This window comes from Babylonia areolata, chromosome 32 (genome assembly GCF_041734735.1).
Source record: "Babylonia areolata isolate BAREFJ2019XMU chromosome 32, ASM4173473v1, whole genome shotgun sequence".
Taxonomy (NCBI): Eukaryota; Metazoa; Mollusca; class Gastropoda; order Neogastropoda; family Buccinidae; genus Babylonia; species Babylonia areolata.
The window spans coordinates 19,528,645-19,550,563 of NC_134907.1; the positions used below are offsets into that span (position 1 = coordinate 19,528,645).

The window sequence follows — 21,919 nt, forward strand, 5'->3', positions numbered from 1 at the left end:
TTCTTCATCTCCTTCAAGTTTCTTCTTCTTCTTCTTCTTTTGATTTTTTTTTTTCTTTTTTTTTCTAAATCTTTTTTCATTTTCATTTTCTTAATTCTTTTTCATAATTCTTTTTTTTTTCTTCTTCTTTTTTCAACTACTATATTCTTTTCTTTTTTTTTTTCCTTTTTTTTTCTTCTTTTTTTTTTTCTTTTCAGTTTCCATGTTGATTTACTTCTTGAATGGACGACACGGACTCAGTGGGCCGTTTACAGCGCCACCGCCGGTGAGTTTTTATGTCACTGAGTTGAATGAGTAATCAGCAAAATGCATTCACTGATAAGCAATTTAATTTATCTGATTTTTTTTTTTTAATGATAAAAATAGAGTACGTTTGGATCCTGTTAAGAAAAGTTTATTTATTCGTTTATTCTATTTTTTATTATTTTATTTTATTTTATGTGATCGTGTTTTCATATTTTACTGCGCCCACTACACAAAGTTGAACTTTTTTTTTTTTTTAATTCGAATGTTCATTATTTATTCAAAATCCCCCACCCCCCACCCCCTCTCACACACACACACAGACTGGACACACACACACACACACACACACACCTTTTTCCACGAACAGGGAACACTACTCTAGTGGGAGAGCTTCATGTCATAAGAATGCAAGGAATTCGGGTCAGGTTATTCAGCCATATACAGTCCAATATCGGCACCACGTCTAGACTCACAAAATGACGAGTCAGTTCAGTTTGGGGCTAACCCACGTATGCGACAAAGCTTTAGAAAGAAGCTGGATAATTGTTTTGTTTATGTTTTCATCATTTTGCAAGTCAGCTACATAGTGTATTGATCCCAAATGCCCTTTTATGGGCAATGATAGTGGTACTCCACTCTTATGACGCAGTTCTGAATATTCATATCCCTTCCGGAAGTTCGACAGAAAGCAGACGAGCAAACAAAATGGTAAGACATCCTTTCGTGTGCTTCAAGTATTTGTTTTTCCCGATGTGTGTAAACATGAAAAATGATGAGTTTATACATGTTTACTTTACTTGAAATTTGCTTAATCTGCTTTTCTTGTGTTGCAGTCAAAATACACAGAAGACGACCTGAACGGTAAGAGAACTTGTCGAAGCCAGTGAACTTTGTAAATTACCGGTCGGTTTGACGAACTTTATGACAGCGACTGTCTTTCTTGTTCAGTTCTGGAATGTACTGCATGCATTTACGTTGATAAATCGTCGATATTACTCGTCATATGTAGTTGACAAGGTATATCGTACATTTATGGCTTTTGATTTCTGGAGAGATGGCAATCGCAGTGCAAAATTCTTTCCATGAGTTCGAACGTGCCACACCCTCAGGTTTTCAAACATGTCAGTTTATCAAAGGGATTATTCTAACGGATTTTAGAATTTTGATCTCCTTCCATCATCATTAACAACAGTTCAACAGTGGTCAAGGGACAAAAGTTGACGTAATTCTAAATCAAAGCGTGTTTAATTCATTCATTAAGACTTATGGGCTTGTTTGTTGTTTTTAAAAAAATCATCAAAAATTGATTCACAACTGACATTCTTTGTTTTGTTAATTGTTTTAACACCTTTGTACATTTATTGCTTCTAAAATGAGACACAGTGACATGCCAGGATGAATGGACTGTGCAACTGTTAATGAGCAGGTTAGCAACCAACATCAGAGCCTGCAATTAAGTGATACACAGAGGAATGTGAACCAGCATGAATACTCCTTTTGTCCAGACACCAGTAGACTGGACCCAGCTGGACAAGGAAGCATTGACAGGTGGCTCAGTAGACCTACACAGGGCAGGGAATATAGGATCTGCCATTCAGCTGTTCACTACATACTACATGAACTTAGAGCAGCACACATACGCCTTCTATCATGTAGTTTTATTTAGTCACCATATCATGCCAGGCAAGACACTCTTGTGGTTGCTTCTCAGATGATTTACCCGGTGCAGTAAAGAAAACTTGTCAATATTCAGTGTTGAGCTGCTTTTGAAATCTTCAAATTTATATATTTCATTTGTTTGATAATAATGATAATAATAATAATAAAATAAGATACACTGTTGTAGTGTTGAGTTAATTTTATGAAACAGTGTTCATGAGAGCATGACTGACATATTTTGTGCACCTCTGTGAACCATATCATTGTTGAAAATAATAAATTCTATTAATCTGTCAGTTGTCTCAGACAGTCCGTGTGTCCCTGATAGATATATGTATGTGTTCTGTTCTGTAATATTCAGATGAGTACATGCCTGTATGTTTGCTTGTGTATCTGTATGGGGGGGTGCACTTTATATGCATGAGTTTGTTATTGTAAAGTTTGATTATTGTTTCTTTTTTTTTAAGCTGCTTGTATAAATTGAGTGTCTGTCTGTGTCTGTATGTCTGTGTGTGTATCTGTGTGAATTCTGTAATATATATTGTCTTGTAGTACTTTTTTGTCACAACTGTGTCTCTATGTGAAAGTCAGGCTAGGCTACTACTCCAGAGAGAGCACATCGCTACATTCAGAGTGTCAACCTTTTTTCTTTCTTTTTTTCTGCCTTTGTGAGGATATTTGATTTCTTATCAAAGTGGATTTTTCTACAGAATTTTGCCAGGCACAACCCTTTTGTTGCCTTGGATTCTTTAACATGTGGGACCTTGCTTTATTGTCACATCTTAATGACTAGTGTCCAGACCACTACTCAGGGTCTAGTGGAGGGGAGAAGTTACTGGTGAGAGTGGGATTAGAACCAGTGCACTCAGATTCTCTCACTTCTTTGGTGGATGCGTAAACCAGCACTCCACATTTTGAATCCACACATTTACTTTTTTTCAATGGGTTCCTTCACAGACACACATGTACTTACTTACACTCACAGTATACACGCATACAGTCAGACTGTTGTGCACACATTTGTATGCTTCAGTATACATGAATGTACATGCACACAGGCTTACATTTTTTAGGCGTGTGTATGTATGTATGTACATGTGTGTTGTGTGAACATTTGCTTGATCATACTGCATACATAGTGTATTGGGTTTTGTCTCTTTTTTTCACTTAAAAAGTAAATTCACCAGTCACATATGCGGAGAGGCTTTGAATGAAGTGAGAGAACACATATACACATACAATGAGAAACTTACACAAACACATACAGACATACACAGACGTCCTCTTAGGGCAAGTTTAGCCCACTAACTCTGACTGAAATAGTACATTTATGAGGAATTTTCAGCAGCGCATCTTAAGCGGTAGTAAATTTCTGTGAAATTGTTCTCAAGAACTTGGCACATATGCCTCATATAATCATTATAATTGTAACCTTTTGTGAAGGTTCATGTTTTATAATTAATCTGTTTTTTTAATGCACGAAAGATGTATTTATTGGTCCAGACTATATGGAAACTGGTTTTGTGATTTGTCAGACAGACGTGCACTTGATTGGTCTCCTGTCATAATTTTGTTTCCTGTTCTGAACAGCTGAAAATAAGCCAATAAACAAACTACATGACGAGTAACAAACAGACTAGAAATAGTTCCAGACAATGATTTGTTGTTTTCACAGGTGACTATTACATAGTTCCAGCTGTTTTTCCCATGGTTTTCAGAATCGGTTGTAGTTGCAGGTTGCTTTGTTTTTTTGGGGTTTTTTTTATGGGGGATGTGGGGGTGGGTGGTGTTTTTTTCCAACAGTTTTCAGAGCAGATTGTAACTCCAGATAATTTTTTGTTCTCAGTGGTTTTCAGAGTTGATTGTAGTTGTAGATGATTTTTTCCTCATTGGATTTCAGGAGCTGATTATAATATTATTATATTTTTCCTTAATAGGTTTCAGAGCTTATTATAGATCCAGATTTTTTTTCTGATTTTTTTTCCCCCTCAGTGAGTTTTAGAGCCAATTGTAGTACGAGATATAATCTTTTCAATGGATTTCACACCCAACTATAAAGTTTGATAATTTATTTTCTTCTCTCAATGGGTTCCAGAGATTCAGGAAACGTTCAGCCTGTTTGACACCAGGGGAGATAACAAGATTGCAGCTAGTCAGCTGGGGGATGTGTTGCGGGCCCTGCACCAAAACCCCACAGAACAGGAGATCCGCAAGTGTGGATACTCCCAGAACCCTGGTCAGTGGAACTGGGCATACATTGTGCAGCCTGTCAGACTGATGGACGCTTGTTGATGGCAGTGCTTGAAAGTAGCCAGGGGAAAAGTGTGTGTGTGTGAATGGTTAGGGGTGTGTGTGAATGGTTAAGTGTGAGTTTGTAAGTGTGTGTGTGTGTGTGTGCGTGTGTGTGAGTGAGTGCCCTGGTCAGTGGCACCAGACATACATGGGCCCTCCTCTCCTGTCTGAATGATTTACACCTGTTGCTGGCAGTGACTGAAGGAACCAGAGGAAACTGTGTGTGAATGTGTGATTGTGTTAGTGTGTGTGAATGTGTGAGTGAGTGTGATTGTGTTCATGAGTCATTGTGTTAGTGTGTGTGTATGTGAGTGAGTGTGTTTGCCTGTATGTGTGTGTATGTGTGGGAGGGGTGTGTGTAGAGTGTGCGTGCATGTGCATGACTATGGATATGTTTTGTTGCAGGCATGTTCTATTATCAAGAGAAGGTGAAAAAGAAAATTGATTGGTTAAGTAGGGATTGAGAGGGACATGGCATGTGTGTCATAATGTATGATTGTGGGTGTTTTAATCTCTTACGTATATGTGTGGTGGAATGGTGATGATACGAAAAGTTGGTGTGAGTAACATTTCTTTCTGTAAATGCACGCTTAGTATAAAAAATGTTGATGTTACATGCGAGAAAGGGGAGTTGATTAGGAAATAGAAAAGCTGGATCTTGATATGTATTCTTTCTGTTGACCTGTTTCGTATCGTTACATTTTATTACTGAGTGAGGTCTGCATATAAATTTGTCATGTACATCATGAACAGTCGTCTAGCAGTTAACCACACGCTGTACGCTTGCTGCAGATGCACGCATCTCCTTCGAGACGTTTTTCCCCATCCTGCAAACCATCAGCAAGAACCGCAGCGTGCCCCCTCTGGAGGACTTCATTGAAGGGTTCCGCGTGTTCGACAAGGAGCAGAATGGCTTCATCACCAGCGCTGAGCTCCGTCACATCCTGACCTCCCTTGGTGAGTCCCTGCACAGGGTCAGATCGTGTGTGTGTGTGTGCATGCGTACCCTTCTCGCATTGCCATATCTGTTACATCTGTAAATCCATATACGCTGCATCACACTTGCTAGGCAGATGCCTGACCAACAGCGTAACCCAAAGCGCTTAGTCGGGCCTTGAGTGCATGCATTTATATTTGTGTGTCCATTACAGCAACACTGTATTGGCTTCACAGAAAAACGTGAATGTCAGTGACTATTACAGCAGCATGTGTTACAGAAAAGAAAGCAGAATGGAGGCCTGTGTGTCTCCAGGGAAGAAACCGATGATGATGATGATGACAATGTCATTGTGGAAGACTTCTACAGATGATGATGATGACAATGTCAGTGTGGATTTCTTCTACAGAATTTTGCCAGCAGCGGACAGCCCTTTTGTTGCCATGGGTTCTTTTTTTAGTATGCCAAGTGCGTGCTATACACGGGTCCTTGATTTATCGTCTCATCCAAATGACTTGACGCTTAGTTTGATTTTTCCAGTCAAACTTGGGAGAAAGGGCGAGAGGAGGAATCGTACTCAGACCCTCATGGACACTGTATTGGCTTCACAGAAAAACGTGAATGTCAGTGACTATTACAGCAGCATGTGTTACAGAAAAGAAAGCAGAATGGAGGGCTGTGTGACGGGCGCAATAGCCGAGTGGTTAAAGCGTTGGACTGTCAATCTGAGGGTCCCGGGTTCGAATCACGGTGACGGTGCCTGGTGGGTCAAGGGTGGAGATTTTTATGATCTCCCAGGTCAACATATGTGCAGACCTGCTAGTGCCTGAACCCCCTTCGTGTGTATATGCAAGCAGAAGATCAAATACGCACGTTAAAGATCCTGTAATCCATGTCAGCGTTCAGTGGGTTATGGAAACAAGAACATACCCAGCATGCACACCCCCGAAAACGGAGTATGGCTGCCTACATGGCGGGGTAAAAACGGTCATACACGTAAAAGCCCACTCGTGTGCATACGAGTGAACGCAGAAGAAGAAGAAGGAGGGCTGTGTGTCTCCATGGGAGAAACCGATGATGATGATGATGATGACGACGATGATGATGATTTTTACCAGTGTCATCATTACCTTGATGCCTTGGTTAAGCTTTTGTCCTTCTGATCCAGTGTTCTGCAGCAATCAAGGGTCAATACCTCGTTTTCTTCAGTTTAACGTCGATTCATTATTAGTGTTTTTAGACGGAAAGGAGTAAAGTAGTGGATAAAGGAAAGGGAATGCATGTGAACATTAGTGTAAGAAAAGTGTTCATGTTATGTATCAGAGGAAAAGTATTTTATAAGAAAAAGTCTAAAGAGATTGTGATGTGTATTGAATGACATGGGAAGGAGAATATGTATATGCATATCAACAAGTATTAACCTACAACAATGTAAATATAAATAACCACATTAATTGTGATACATCAAAGGAGGATACCAACTGGACTGGAGTTTAAAATTTCTGAAAACATTCAAAGCAGTGAATAATCATTCAGAATCTTTTCAGTGGCTAATGAAATATTGGAAGAAAAGTCATCATCTACATCTTTTGGAATTAACTGTCTTATGCTCGGACAATGAATGAGTAGATGGCTTACAGTCATTTGCTTACCGCATATACATTTTCAGCACGGTCGTGTGTCCTTGGGGAAAGGCTCTTTTACATGCACTAAGTGCATGCTTCACACTGGGCCTTGATTTATCATTTCATCTGAATGACTAGCATCCAGACCACTACTCAAGGTCTAGTGAAGGGGGAGAAAATGCTGGCGACTGCGGGATTTGAACCAGTGCATTCAGGTTCTCTGGCTTCCTAAGCGGACACGTTTCCACTAGGCCAACACTCCACTGGTAGTAGTATCATTATTATTACTAATATTGATATTAATGTTCTTCTTCTTCTTCTGATTATTATTATTAAGTATTATGGTCATTGTGTGTGTAGGAGAGAAGCTGAATGATGAGGAGGTGGACCAGCTGATTCAGGGTGTGGAGGACTCTCAAGGCAACATCAACTATGAAGGTGGGTGTCGGTCTCTTCCTCAGTCTTTTGTGTCTTGATGGTGGAGTGGATAAGCAGGCAGGCCACAGGGGTTTTGCCCCCAGTTCACAGTGCACACCTGTACCAAGTTCACCCGAACCAGTTTGTTATATATTGTGCAGTGCTTAAAGCATGGTGTGTGCTCTGGTTATTATTTGTATCATTATTCTTTTTTTTCTTTTTTCTTTTTTTATAAGTTATGTTTCCAAAAAAAAGGGTTGTGGGGATGTTTTAAGGAAACAAAAGGTTGTGAGGAAATACTTTATTGCAATAAAACTATGTCATTATTTTGGCAAGACTGATTTGACCTATGAAGAGAGTTTAATTTTTTTTTTTTTTTTAAATTTTTTTTTAGTGCTCTTGCTGGTTACTATTTTGTGGATGAAAAACAGCATTACATTTATGCAAGACTGATTTGACATGTGAAGAGATTACATTGTCCTTTTTTTTTTTTCTTTTTTTTCTTCACTTTTTTTAAAGCACATGCTGAGTGTTATGTGTTGATGAAAAATAATATTACAAGAAGGAAGAACCTGAACGTGATGACTGCAGGGTAGAGGAGTTGTGAAAACCACCTTCACTCAAACTGACCTAACCGTGCAGTCTCATGAACACATTTTTTCTCTCTCCACAGAACTGATCAAGATGGTTCGCAACGGGTAAACCAGGGGTGACAAGTCAGGCCTGTGTGTGTGTGCGTGCCGCTGTTGTGCGAGTTCCATCGTCTGAGGACCATTCATCCGTGGCTGGCAACGGCTGGTGTGTTTTGCTTTCTTGGTTCCGAGTGCATGCGTTGTCTTGCAGCATTTCTTGCTGTCTAAGATACTGATATACAAAGTTTAGCCTTTCAACCTTAGTTACTAAGCTATTAACGCACAAACTGTATCTCTTTTTTGTTTGTTTCAAACTTAATAGTATCAGTGATTGTGTATTGTAACTCCTATTTCTTTACCTTGCACCAATTTTCTGGCAGTTTTGTTTTGTTTTGTTGTTTGTTGTTGTTTTTTTAGTGCTTTCATAGGCTTTTTGCTGTTTTGAGTGAATTATATGCAGGGAATGTTTTGCTGAAGTGTCTCGAAGTTGGTATACTGTTTTGGGGATTGTTGCTTGATACTGCTGTGTTGGAGTGGATCCACAGGTGTGTGCTGGTTTGGGGGTTTTTTTTCCGTGCGAGAATCTTGCTGTCAAATTTGATCGTAGGGTCTGTGCTTTTGGGTGGGTTTTGATGTTTGTTTTTTTGGGGTTTTTTTGTATGTTAATTGTCTTCATCAGAGTTTTTATTTTGTGTTTGACCTTCCATGCTTTAAAGCTGAATCATGTAAGTTCTGCTTTTCTTTTTGTTGCTTTTTTTGTTGTTGTTGTTTTAAAGACTGGAAGAGGCTGGTATTACTAAATTAGTGAATGAAGAAAAACAAATCAAAGTTGGTAGGACTGTTTTTGTTGGGGGTTTTTTACCCCCAAGAATCAACATACTTCCTGCCACCCACTGGCGTAGACTCCGGCAGTGGTCTGATTCGTGTTCTTTGCAAAGTACTTGTACTTGTCCGCCCAGGCAGAGAAATCAAAGTAACAATGGCTAGTAGCTTCCCTTTAGTGAATTACCTCTCTTGATTACTGTTATTTGCAAAGTACTTGTCCGCCCAGGCAGAGAAATCAAAGTAGCAATGGCTAGTAGCTTCCCTTGAGTGAATTACCTCTCTTCTTTTTACGTCTACAGCGCCCTCCATGACATGAAAATCAGAAGAAAGCTTTGTGTTGAGTGGCTACAGAAGAGAGATGTGAAGTGATAATGTTGCTCACAGTGATCTGTACGTACTTCTTGCTTACAGTTTCTGGATATGGTCAGATTATGCGTGAGAGAGAGAGAGTTGGGGAGGCTTTATTCTTATATTTTGTTGTTTTTGTGCTGTATCACACCATGTGTTGGTTCTCACACCATGGTTCTCACACCAGATCTGTGAACTTTGCTGATCATCTTTCTTTTCTTTTTCTTGTCTTTTTCTTTTCTTGTCTTTTTCTTTTTTTGCAAGGGGTTGGTGGGGGGAGTATATCATCAAAGTTACTTAATTTTACTGTTCTATTTGTTTCGTTTGTTTTTTTTTATTTTTTTTGTTTGTTTTTTTTGGTTTGTGTATTGAGCACCACACTGAATATTATCACTGGTATAAAAGTTTGTATATTATTGATCAGCGAGTGGAGCTCAACTTAAGACATGATATGTTAAAGATGTGTGTTCAGTGGATATGAAGTCCTCTCCTGTCTAATTGGTCACCAGCTAGCTTTTGTATTGGACACAAATGATTTTGCTACTGTTCTTCCATACTGAAACTGATTTAACGCCATAAAGGAAGGTGTTCAGTTTTTCTTCTTTTTTAAAATCGTTTATTTTAAGGGTCTTTTTTTCTTTTTCTTTTTTTTTTGTTTGCAACAGATTCTTACTGAATTGTCACATATGGGAGGGGAGGGAGAGGGGACACAGGAGTTTTACTTCCAAGTGTTCTTTCTCACCTGCTACAACAGCAGCTGTGTGTGTGTGTGTGTGTGGTAGTTTGGTTTCCCAGATCTGTGGGGTCTTTCATCAGCACGACTTGTTTTTGGGGGTTGACGTATGCAGTGAGAAGCTTTAGCAATGATCATTCCTGATGTAAATATTTTGCAAAAGCCAGCCTTTTTTACGCAGTCTGTATTAAAATATTCTTTGATATAATGCATTTGTTGGGTTTTTTTGTTCAAGATAGATGTTGTAGATGCATAACATAATTGATGGCAAGAGGAAACAAAGCACTACATACATCTCTCTCTTTCTTTTTCTCTTCATATATATCAGACTCTAAAAACAACAAAAAAGAATCTATAAAATATCAAAATTATCAACAAACCATGCAATCTTTCCATTTTACCAATTTACTTCTTTCTTTTTTCAACAACAACAACAAAAAAAGAGGAAAAACGGCAACATTTTAGTTCAGTAAAAATATTTATTTGCACAAAATATTTTCCACATGTAAACAGTCTCTATTTATCTTGCTCACAAGCCACCATTCATACAATGGATACATAAAAAAAAGCAGCTTTCAATAGTTTCAATCATGCGACTGTCACACAATTAACGCTTTCAAGCTATAGGCAGGACTCTCAATGTATAATAACAACATTACCTGCATGAACCATTTTCTTCTCACAACCAATGAATGAGAAACTGCTACAATACACACTTTTTGTCTATTATAAAAGGGCTTCATTTGTACAATGCAGCTGCATACTGAATACACATGACCTAACACACACACAACTGTCAATTGTGTTGACTGGCACACACTTTCCAGTGTATCTGACAAAAAATAGAGAATAATTAGAATCGTACACAGAAAACTGGTTTTGATTTTTTCATGTCTTTTCAAATTAAAGTTCTTCAGGTTCAGCGCTTTTCAAATTAAAAGTTTTTCAGCTCTTCTCTTCTTTAAAAAAAATATATTATTTTTATTGAAGTGGAATTTTATGCAGAATTTAACTGCATCAAACAACTTTTTCCTTGCCATGGGTTCTTATACTTGCATGGTATAAAAGATACCTTATTTGTTTCTTTCTTTCTTTTTTCTTTAATCCAGCTAGCTATGCACAAGACAAGATACTGAACGCTCATCATGTTTTATATTTCACCCTGACTGTAGTCACAAAGCATCAGGGAAAAGTCATTTACTTTCACATCATGCTACATTCCTGTCATGGTGTGAATGACAAAATAGAACAAGAGCGCTTCTGCTCTCAGAGAAGTCTACCATTCTATCTCTGAACCAGTCCTATGTGATCTGAACAAATTCAACGTTAGTTTGAAATCTGCTCTATGTCATACCAAAACAATCCAAGAGAGGGTAAAAATAGAATACACCACAATGTCATACAAGAACAGCTTAAAGATTATTATTGAGTTTTTCAAATCATGCTCACTGTCTAATCCTCTGGGATATTTTATACATCTCCTACCTGTACACAAGCAGATACAGAAAAACTGTACACTTTGAATGACCACATTCATTTTCATTCACTCGCCATTTCAAATACACACCGATATTTGCACATCATCCAATCGAACACTGTTTGCATAATCTTGAAAGCCAGCATTCTACAACAGGAGATAGATGACAAAATGGTATAACACTTGCATATTCCTATTCATCAGTCAATAGAAAATCAAACAGGAGAAGAGAAAAAAGTTTAACATTGTACAATCCTATCCCTCAGTATTTTTCACTATCCTGCTCGGTCTCGTCCAGTATGACCCAAACCAGATGACCTATTGTATTCCAACAGATCCACAGATTATCATAAAATGCAAGAAGGATTCGTATCAATTTGGTCAGTTTAGCACTTCCTGATACAAATTTGGCAATGTCGCAAAGAGAAATTCACATCCAATGAATTTTCACATGCACTGTCCTGTTCATCGACCACAAATCTTGCGGGACATTGTTCAGCTAAGTGGGAGGGGGCAGGGTAGGGAGAGATGGCAGAGGAAAGAAAATATACAGATCAATGTTTTGAATGTTACACAAAATGATACCCCCTGTTATACAAAACGATAACCCCCCCTCAAAAAAAAAATAAAAATCTGCCAGCATAATCCATGATATGTTTTCTTTTGTAGAGAAAGATTTTAAATAAGTACAAAAACAACAATGTGATACAATAAAAAAAAATAAAAGAAACATAATCTGATATGTATAGCATTATTTCAAAAACAAGAACAAAAATGTTTGAAATGGAATGTTTTTATGGAGTATTCACATACATGTAAGATGATATGTTAGATATGAACTTTTCAACAGTAGTAAAACGTCTGGTTTCTTCATAAGACACTAGCAATTCTCTTCCCCATCAGTCAAACTAACGAACAACTGAATATTCCACCAGCCTGGTCGACTAACTGCTGAATAACCAACAACAAACTGACAGGGAATTAACAATCAATCAACCCGCGAAATTTGGCCAAGCAGAGCAAACTGATAGGCCTAGTTTGCATCAGTTTGACATGGTACAGTATATGACACCAAAAGGGAATTAACAATCAATCAACCAGACTAGTGATTCTTCTTTACTTTTTCGTTCTTTTGGGACAAAGATGGGAGGTAATTCAAAGGCACAGCAGCAGACCAGCTCTCGGTGATGAAACGAACAAGTGACAAGAGCCACCAAAGACTTGACTGGCAGGGTTCTAGAAAGAAGAATCACATGAAGAATTCATACTTAGTGGTCATGTTTGGTAAACCAGTCTGATTGTACACAATAGCCGTGTCTGCATCGTCAGCAAACTCTGCCCCTGTGGCCTCCTCCGTTTCGTAATCCCCGCCCTCAAACCTCGATCGGAAGACGAAGATGAGGATGATGATGAGAAGGAGGAAGAACACTGCCACACACACTGCAAAAAAACAACAACAAAAATTTGTAAATCGTGGATGTTTCGTCATTACCATCATAATATCCAACATCAAAACAAAAACACAATCAACACAGAATAAATAAATGATTATCTTTTGCACTTTTGTCATCGAGTCCAATGCAGAGTTTCTGATTCATGAACTGAAAAAGCACTGAATGCACTGAACAATGATTCCTTTTAGTTAATTCCTTCCTGTCTATTAACTAACATTTTCCAGCTGTCAGAAGAAGAAGATAAAAGAATGTGTGGGTGTGTGGTGTGTGTAGGAGGTTGGAGACACCACCCACAAACAACACAGACAACAGACACTAGATTATTGATGCAGACAGGTGTTACAATGGAGACTTTGACTTCTTAGAATGTATTGTCAAATTATGTTTACCAAAAAAGAAAAAGAAGTACTCTTCGATAGTGCTGTTTACTCACACACAGGCTCAGAGCCCTTCACAAATCACATGTAACAAGAGAAAGAAAACAATCATGACGATTCAAATACCAACCAATCCCTCACAGCACTCCACAAATTACGTGTTACAAAACAGAAGCAACAATCATCCAGAAACAAAGGAAAAGCAACTATCCTCAAAAAATAGAATCAATCGAGAAGAAACAACTGCCATCCTCACATTATGACGAGCACACACTCGCACACACAAAACACATACACACAGAACACTGCCACGCCCCCTACACACACAAACACACACACACAGCTCACTACACCCCATACACACAGCACACTGCCCCCCATCCCCCAACACACACACACACACACAGCACAATGCATCCCCCCAAACAAACACAAATAAACACAGCACACTGCAACGCGCCCCCCCCCCCCCTCCCCATCTGCCCCTCACACACATAGAACACACAACACAACACCACTTGGAAAGAGAATTACACCCCTCACATGACAGAACCGTGCACCCACCTCCAATAATGGCGCGTTCCTCGGAGGACAACTCTTTGGGCGGGGTGTGGGGGTAGGTGACGTTGAACATGGGTCCCCGGTACGGCCGCGTTTTGATTGGCTCTGGAACCACCGTCACTTCCTCAAAGCCGCACATGTCCTCCCGCACCCCATCTGCACGTACAGGTCAAAGGTCAAAGGTCCTGTATCCTTTTACGTTCATTGGGGGCAGCAATTTCATATCCAATCCACTGTGTCTAGGGCTCGGCATAGGAAGGCGGGGCCTAATCTTGTCCTTCCGCCATTTTAACCTTCCTCAACGGAAGTCAGGTACACATTCACACCTGGGTGGAGTGAGGAAAACCGGACGGTAAAGTGCCTTTCCCCAGAGGACGCAACACCATTATGAAACAGGGTTTCGAATCCTGACCACTGGTGAACACTGGGTCAGATGTGCAACACTCGACTGATTCTGCCACAGCACCTCATTTCTATTGTTAGTATTTTTTCTTACGGCCCAGCCCAACACGCATATATTTGTGTGTACCTATCAAAGTGGATTTCTCCTTCAATAATTTTACCCAAGGGCAACACTTATGTCGCCATGGGTTCTTTTTCAGTGCACCAACTGCTGCTCATGGGACCTCAGTTTATCGTCTCAACCAAATGACAAGACAAGTTTGATTTTACAGTCTTCTTCTTCTGCGTTCACTCGTATGCACACGAGTGGGCTTTTACGTGTATGACCGTTTTTCCCCTGCCATGTAGGCAGCCATACTCCGTTTTCAAGGGTGTGCATGCTGGGTATGTTCTTGTTTCCATAACCCACCGAACACTGACATGGATTACAGGATCTTTAACGTGCGTATTTGATCTTCTGCTTGCATTTTCACACGAAGGGGGTTCAGGCACTAGCAGGTCTGCACATATGTTGACCTGGGAGATCGTAAAAATCTCCACCCTTTACCCACCAGGCGCCGTCACCGTGATTCGAACCCAGGACCCTCAGATTGACAGTCCAACGCTTTAACCACTCGGCTATTGCGCCCGTCTGATTTTCCAGTCAAATCTGGGAGAAAGGGAGAGACCAGGAAGTGAACAGACCTCTGTTCATCATCTCCTCTGAATGACCGACGGGCGCTATAGCCTAGTGGTTAAAACGTTGGACTTTCAATCTATGGGTCTGGGATTCGAACGTCGGTGACGGCGCCTGGTGGGTAAAGGGTGGAGATTTTTCCGGTCAACATATGTGCAGACCTGCTAGTGCCTGAACCCCCTTCACGTGTGTACGGAGGCAGAAGATCAAATACGCACGTTAAAGATCCTGTAATCCATGTCAGTGTTTGGTGGGTTATGGAAACAAGAATATACCCAGCATGCACACCACCGAAAACGGAGTATGGCTGCCTACATGGCGGGGTAAAAACGGTCATACACGTAAAAGCCCACTCATGTGCATACGAGTGAACATGGGAGTTGCAGCCCACGAATGAAGAAGAAGAAGAAGAATCTGAATGACCAGACACTCAAACTTAAAGCTCAAGACTGGGAATCAACCTGACCTCAGTTCAACATCTCATCCAGTTGAAAAGATGCTCAGTTTAATTTCCCAGTCAAACTCAGGAGAAAGGGTGAGGCAGGGAATCGAACTAAGACCCTCACACCGTATTAGCAGGCAAGTGTGTTAACCGCTGTGCCACCTTGCTCCTTACCTTCAGGGATGAGGGTCATGTAACTGGGGCGTGGATCCTGGAAGGCGCGCTTCAGGGGAAAGATGTTGTCCACCTGCATGCGGTAGATACAGCCCTCAAAGCCAAAGTTGGTGTTGCTGGTGTCTGGAAAACCGTCATGAAACATGTGAACAGTGAATGCGCACACATGCATGCATGCACACGCACACACACATGTACGCACCCACCCCCACACCCACCCACACGCACGCAGCACGCGCATACACACACACATGTGCACGCGCACACACACATGCACACACATTTGAACTCCTATTACTTTGAGATTTTTTTTTTTATTACTTATCTCTCTGTCTCTCTCTCTCTCTCTCTCTCTCTCACACACACACACACACACACACACATTAACTGTGATTATTACAATTTTTCTTATAACATTCTCTGTCACTCTCACACATTCATGAACTGCTATTACTAGATTTTTTTTAACATTCTCTCTCTCTCTCACTCACAGACACAGATACACACACACGCATACGAACAGCTATCATTACATTTCTTCTAACATTCTCTCTTTTTCTTCTCTCTAACTCTCACACAAACACACATATAAACTGATATTATCATAATTCTTTATCATGTTCTCTCTCTCTCTCAAACTGCTATTATTACTTTTTTTTTCAATATTCTTTCCTCTCTCTTTCTCTGACTCTCTCTCTCTCTATCACACATACACACATGATTTGCTATTGCATTTTTTTAACATCCTCTCTCTCTCTCTCTCTCTCTCTCTGTAACTCTCTCTCACACACACACACACACACACACACACACACACAAATTTGTGAGGGTTTACATGCATCAATTTCTTAACCACCGTTCCCTTCACACTCCCTTCTCCCATCCCACCCATTTTCTGTTGTTGTTTTTTTTCGTAGCTATTATCACTTAAACTGGAAAGATATAAAGTTGTCATCTTTTTTTTCTTTTTTTTTTTTTTTTTGCTGCCCCGTCATCTGCACCGTTTCAGTGGCATTACTCCCACGCCGCTCATTTAGATTCCCCCATACACGGCCACACCCGGATTTGTCCGTCATAGTTCCAGCGTCGGTAGTCCACAGGGAACCATTGATGTTAGGTCGCCAGGAGGCCACGCACCAGAGGAGACCCTGCACTGCTGCTAAGTCACTTCGGTGGTGTTCAGTGGTGCCTGCTCTGTTTTAACATTTTGATTTTTTTATGAGGCTGCTGAGTTTACCACTGCTGCTAACTACACACTACACACAGGTAGCAGTGGAGCTTACCGTTGTTGCCGACATACAGGTACTTTGGTTTATCCAGGATAGTGTCGGCCTGGTCAGGTAGGTTGAAGGTGTGGTCCACTGGGGGGTAGTTGTCAACCTGCCACACACACACACACACACACACACACACACACACACACACACACACACACACAGGTGAGTGCTTGTTCAGGTGTTGGGGGGGTATATCAGTGTGTGGAGGTGGGGGGTCTATCAGGTGGGTGGGTGTACGTGTAAGTGTGTGGGTGTGGATGTTTGTGAACATATGTGTGAGAGAGAGTGTGTGTGTGTGTGTGTGTGTATGTACAAGTATGTGTGCAGGGGGGTGGATGTGGATTTTAATTTGTAAACATACGTGTGAGTGTGTATGTGTGTATGTATGTGTGTGTGTGTGTACGTGAGTGATTCGTATATGTATGTGTGTGTGTGAGCGTGTGCACGCGCACACACGCACATGCGTTGTGCGTGCATGGTTGCATGCATGCATGCATGTGTGCATATGTGTGTACATGCGTGTGTGAGTGTGTGCATGTACTAGTGAGAGATTCAGCAGAGTTTCAAATCTTCACTACATTAAAAACAAGGTTAACTCTTTCCATACGAACGGCGAAAGAGATGACGTTAACAGCATTTCACCCCAATTACGATCATCAAAATATTGCAAACGGAAGGCTCTTATACAGAAGACGTGAATGTTGACAAAGAATACCACAATTCTGACGACGGAAGCTAAAGGTTGGGTCATTCAGACACCCACTGGACATCCGAGGGGTCTGTGTAGAGGAGAAGAAAGGACTGGTCGTACTGAGTGAGTTAAAGGTCCCAAAGCCTTTTCATCCATCAGGGCACCAAACTCATACCCACCATGTCTAGGGCTCGGCAGAGGAAGGCAGTGAATTCCTATCCACTGTGTCTAGGGCTCAGCACAGGAAGGCAGTGAATTTATACCCACTGTGTCTAGTGCTCGGCACAGGAAGGCAGTGAATTCATATTCACTGTGTCTAGTGCTCAGCACAGGAAGGCAGTGAATTCATATCCACTGTGTCTAGGGCTCGGCACAGGAAGGCAGTGAATTCCTATCCACTGTGTCCAGGGCTCGGCACAGGAAGGCAGTGAATTCCTATCCACTGTGTCCAGGGCTCGGCACAGGAAGGCAGTGAATTCCTATCCACTGTGTCCAGGGCTAGGCACAGGAAGGCCGGGCCCAATCCTCTCCTTCCACCATTTTAACCTTCCCCAAGCAAGTCGGGTACGCCATTCACACATGAGTGGAGTTAAGAAAATCAGGGTGAAATGCCTCTTCCAAGGGCACAACACCCAGCCAAAACTGGGGATCGAACCCTGACCACTGGATCAGAAGTCCAACGCCTTATCGATTCTGCCACGGCGCCTTACATCATCACAGACATTGATTCAGCGGAGTTCCTGATCATCACATCATTACAGACATTGATTCAGCGGAGTTCCTGATCGTCACATCATAACAGACATTGATTCAGCGGAGTTCCTAATCATCACATCATCACAGACATTGATTCAGCGAAGTTCCTAATCGTCACATCATTACAGACATTGATTCAGTGGAGTTCCTAATCGTCACATCATTACAGACATTGATTCAGTGGAGTTCCTAATCGTCACATCATCACAGACATTGATTCGAAAGACTTCCTAATACCTCCTATCATTACTGACTATAATTCAACACAGTTCCTAATCTTTATATCTTTACTTACTTTAATTCAACACAGTTCCTAACCTCCACATGTCTTTACTGACTTTGATTCAACCGAGTTCCTAATCTTTACATCATTGCAGACACTGATTCAAAAGAGTTTCTCACCTTCACATCATTACCGACTTTGATTCAAGAGTTCCTAATCTTTGCATCATTACAGACATTGATTCAAAAGACTTCCTAATCTCCTATCATTACTGACCTTAATTCAACACAGTTCCTAACCTTCTCATGTCTTTACTGACTTTGATTCAAAAGAGTTCCTAATTTTTACATCTTTACTGACTTTGATTCAACACAGTTCCTAATCTTCACATCATCAGACATTGATTCAACACAGTTCCTAACCGTCACGTCTTTACTGACTTTGATTCAACAGAGTTCCGAATCTTTACATCATTGCAGACACTGATTCAAAGGAGTTCCTGACCTTCACATCATTACTGACTTTGATTCAAAAGAGTTCCTGACCTTCACATCATTACTGACTTTGATTCAAAAGAGTTCCTAACCTTCACATCTTTACTGACTTTGATTCAAAAGAGTTCCTAATCTTTACATCATTGCAGACACTGATTCAAAAGAGTTCCTAAACGTCACATTTTTACTGACTTTGATTCAACAGTTTCTTATCTTCACATCAGTTCCAAAGCTTAATTCAACAGAGTTCCAAATCTTGATTCAGTAGAGTCCCCAAACCTTCACAACCAAATACTGACCTGAACTATGACCCTGCGACCTCTCTGGCTTCGTCGAACGGTGACGACGTGCACCTGAGTGTTGGCAAAGTCAACGTCGATCTTGGGCGTGTTGACCTCTTCCCTCTGGAAGCCCACGTCAAACACCACCTTCACCCCCCCTGGAAAAAAAACAACATTCCCTTGTCATTCCCTGTCTGTCAACGTCATTCATTCATTCACTGTTCTGACAGGTGCAACACCCGAGTTGTTAAAGCTTTCAATCTGAGGGTCTTGGGATGGAATTCTGGTCACGGCGCCTGGTGGCTCAAGGGTAGAGATTTTTTCTGATCTCCCAGGTCAGCATATGTGCGGACCTGTTTAGTGCCTGAACCCCTGCGTGTATGCACATGCAAAGATCAAATACGAAAGTTAAAGACCCTGTAATCCATGTCAGTGTTGGGCGGGTTATGGAAACCATAACCTACCTGGAATGCATCCCCCCCCCCAACAACCCCGCCGCCTGCCCCCAAAACAAATGGCGTTTGACTGCCTACGTTCATTTCATTCATTTTGCCCATCGCTCCTGGTGGAGCATAGGCCATCGACGACCCCTCGCCATCGCACTCTGTTCTGGGCTGTTCTGGCCATTCCAGTCCAGTAGGTCCCTTGCTGCTTCAGCTCTGCCTCGGTATCTCGCCTCCAGCTGTTGCGAGGCCGGCCTCTCTTCCTCTTTCCCTGCGGGTTCCAGGTCAGGGCTTGGCATGAGATGCTGGACACTGGCTTCCTGAGGGTGTGTCCAATCCAGCCCCACTTCCTCCGTAGTATCTGCTTGGCCACTGGTTCCTGTCCCGCTCCTCGCTCCTACCTGATCCCTCGGTAAGTGCTGCAGTCCCTGAGGTGACCGCCTACATGGCGGGAGTAAAAACGGTCATCTCAGTCACTCACTCATTCCCTCAACCGCTGGGGTCGTTGGGGGGACATGAGGAAGATGTCATAGTTCACCACGCCGTTCTGTTGGCAGCTGTCGTGAGGAGATCTGGCATCATCATTTTGGTCCATTCCTTGACGTTGTCGGACCAGCTCTTTCTCTGCCGCCCCCGTCTGCGCCCTCCCTCTACAGTCCCTTGCAGGATGGTTTTGGATTGGGTGCTATGTCATATGACGTGACCAAACCATGCCATCTTCTGTCGTTTGACAGTCGCCAGCAGTGGTTCATACACTTTTATAAAAGCCCACTCATGTTTATGAGTGAACGCGAGAGTCGCAGCCCACGAACAAAGAAGAAGAATATTCACTGTTGTTTATGGCACAGTCGGCCACAAAGGCCATGTGGGGCTAAAAACACTGTCAGCATTCACCCTAAATGGGAAAAAAAAATCACACCTTGAAGAGAAAATGAGGTACATCTTCAGCCATACTTATGCACATAAACCTACCTGTGAAAAAAGCAGCAAAAGAAGAAAGAAAGAAAGAAAAAGAAGCAAATTTCTTCTAATAATTTCTTCTTCTGCTTCTTTTTTCTTTCAGCAGAAGAAAGAAAGAAAGAAAGAAAAAGACAAAGAAGCAGAAGAAAGAAAGAAAGAAAGAAAAAGACAAAGAAGCAGAAGAAAGAAAGAAAGAAAGAAAGAAGAAAAATAAAGCAGAAGAATAAACAGTGTCGCTTCAACAACAACAAAAAAACTGCACATTGACACCACTGCCTCACCGTTGTTGTTCATTTCCACAGAGATGTAGTCCGGCGTCTCCACGCTCTTCATCTGCATGAGGATTCCCTGCTTGACCTTGGTGGAGAAGCCGATGGTGGCGTACTGGAAGTCAGTGGCCGAGAGACCTTGTGTCTTGTCAAACTCGTAGCGCACCATGTAGTTCTGCTTCAGGTTCACACCCACCTCTGGATCGCCACACAGAGACCGTGACAATAATCATGACACCATGACCGTGACCATGACAATTACACCATGACCGTGATAATATGACCATGACAATGACAATCAAATTACACCATGACCGTAATAATATGACCATGGCAATGACAATCACACCGTGACCATGGCACCACGACAATGACAATTACACCATGACCATGACCACGATGCCATGACCACGACAGTGACACCATGACCACGACACCATGGCAATGATACCATGACACCATGATCATGACAATCATCATTACCATGAAAATGACCATGCCAATCACCATCAGTTACAATGACGTTTACAATGATCATCACAGTGACCATGACCATGACCATCGGCATGGCAGCGGCAATGACCATGAAAGTGACAATGAGTGTCATGATCATTACAATGACTATGACAATGACCATCACCATGAAAATGACCATGACAGTCACAATGACCATGACAAATGTTTTACTGAGGGTAAAATTGATAACCTTGAGCATCACTATACCATGCCCACACCAAAAACAAGATAAACAAACAAACGAATGAAATAATAAAAACAAAATAAACAGGCAAAATATAACATAGAATCAACTTCTTCATGTGAGATAATTCAAAATGAAAACTTCCTGGATGACGCAATGAAAATGTTAGTGAGGCTATGTAAGAGTGAGTGAGTGAGTGAGTGGGGGTGTGAATGTGTGTGTGTGCATGTTTGTTTTGTGTGTGTGTGTGTTTGCGCGCGCGCGTGTCTATTTTGTGTGTGTGTGGGTGTCGGTGGGTGTGTGTGTGTGTCTGTGTGTGTGTGTGTGCTTTTTTAAGTGTGTGCATGCTGTCACAACAATGCCACATTCCTCTTTTTTTGTGTATGGGTCAGTGGCCTTCACAAAGAAAGAAAGTGCATGTGCCACCCAAAAAATAAATATCCTTTTTTTTTCTTCTAAATTCCAAGAAACATCCATTTTGGTTTATTGTTGTTTTTTCTAAATTCCAGGAAACATCCACTTTGGGTTTTTTTTTCTAAATTCCAGGA

General features: G+C 41.4%; 2 protein-coding genes across 2 annotated transcripts in view; one reads left to right on the top strand and one right to left on the bottom strand.

Annotated features, from left to right (window-relative positions):
- The first annotated feature begins 849 nt into the window (after positions 1 to 849).
- LOC143276481 (myosin-2 essential light chain-like) lies at positions 850 to 11,792 on the top strand. Its single transcript, XM_076580996.1, has 6 exons — positions 850 to 954; positions 1,080 to 1,107; positions 4,001 to 4,141; positions 4,990 to 5,154; positions 7,120 to 7,197; positions 7,850 to 11,792. The coding sequence occupies exons 1-6, from the start codon at positions 865 to 867 to the stop codon at positions 7,876 to 7,878; spliced, it is 531 nt and encodes a 176-aa protein (XP_076437111.1). The 5' UTR covers positions 850 to 864; the 3' UTR covers positions 7,879 to 11,792.
- Positions 8,823 to 21,919, bottom strand: part of LOC143276480 (neurexin-4-like) — a 54,244-nt gene continuing 41,147 nt past the window's right edge. The window contains exons 21-26 of the mRNA XM_076580995.1: positions 20,684 to 20,869; positions 19,018 to 19,157; positions 16,561 to 16,657; positions 15,278 to 15,400; positions 13,587 to 13,739; positions 8,823 to 12,631 (exon numbers count right to left, since the gene is read on the bottom strand). Of these exons, the coding sequence (XP_076437110.1) occupies positions 12,441 to 12,631; positions 13,587 to 13,739; positions 15,278 to 15,400; positions 16,561 to 16,657; positions 19,018 to 19,157; positions 20,684 to 20,869 (890 nt within the window). The 3' untranslated portion in view covers positions 8,823 to 12,440. The remainder of the gene's footprint in view (positions 12,632 to 13,586; positions 13,740 to 15,277; positions 15,401 to 16,560; positions 16,658 to 19,017; positions 19,158 to 20,683; positions 20,870 to 21,919) is intronic.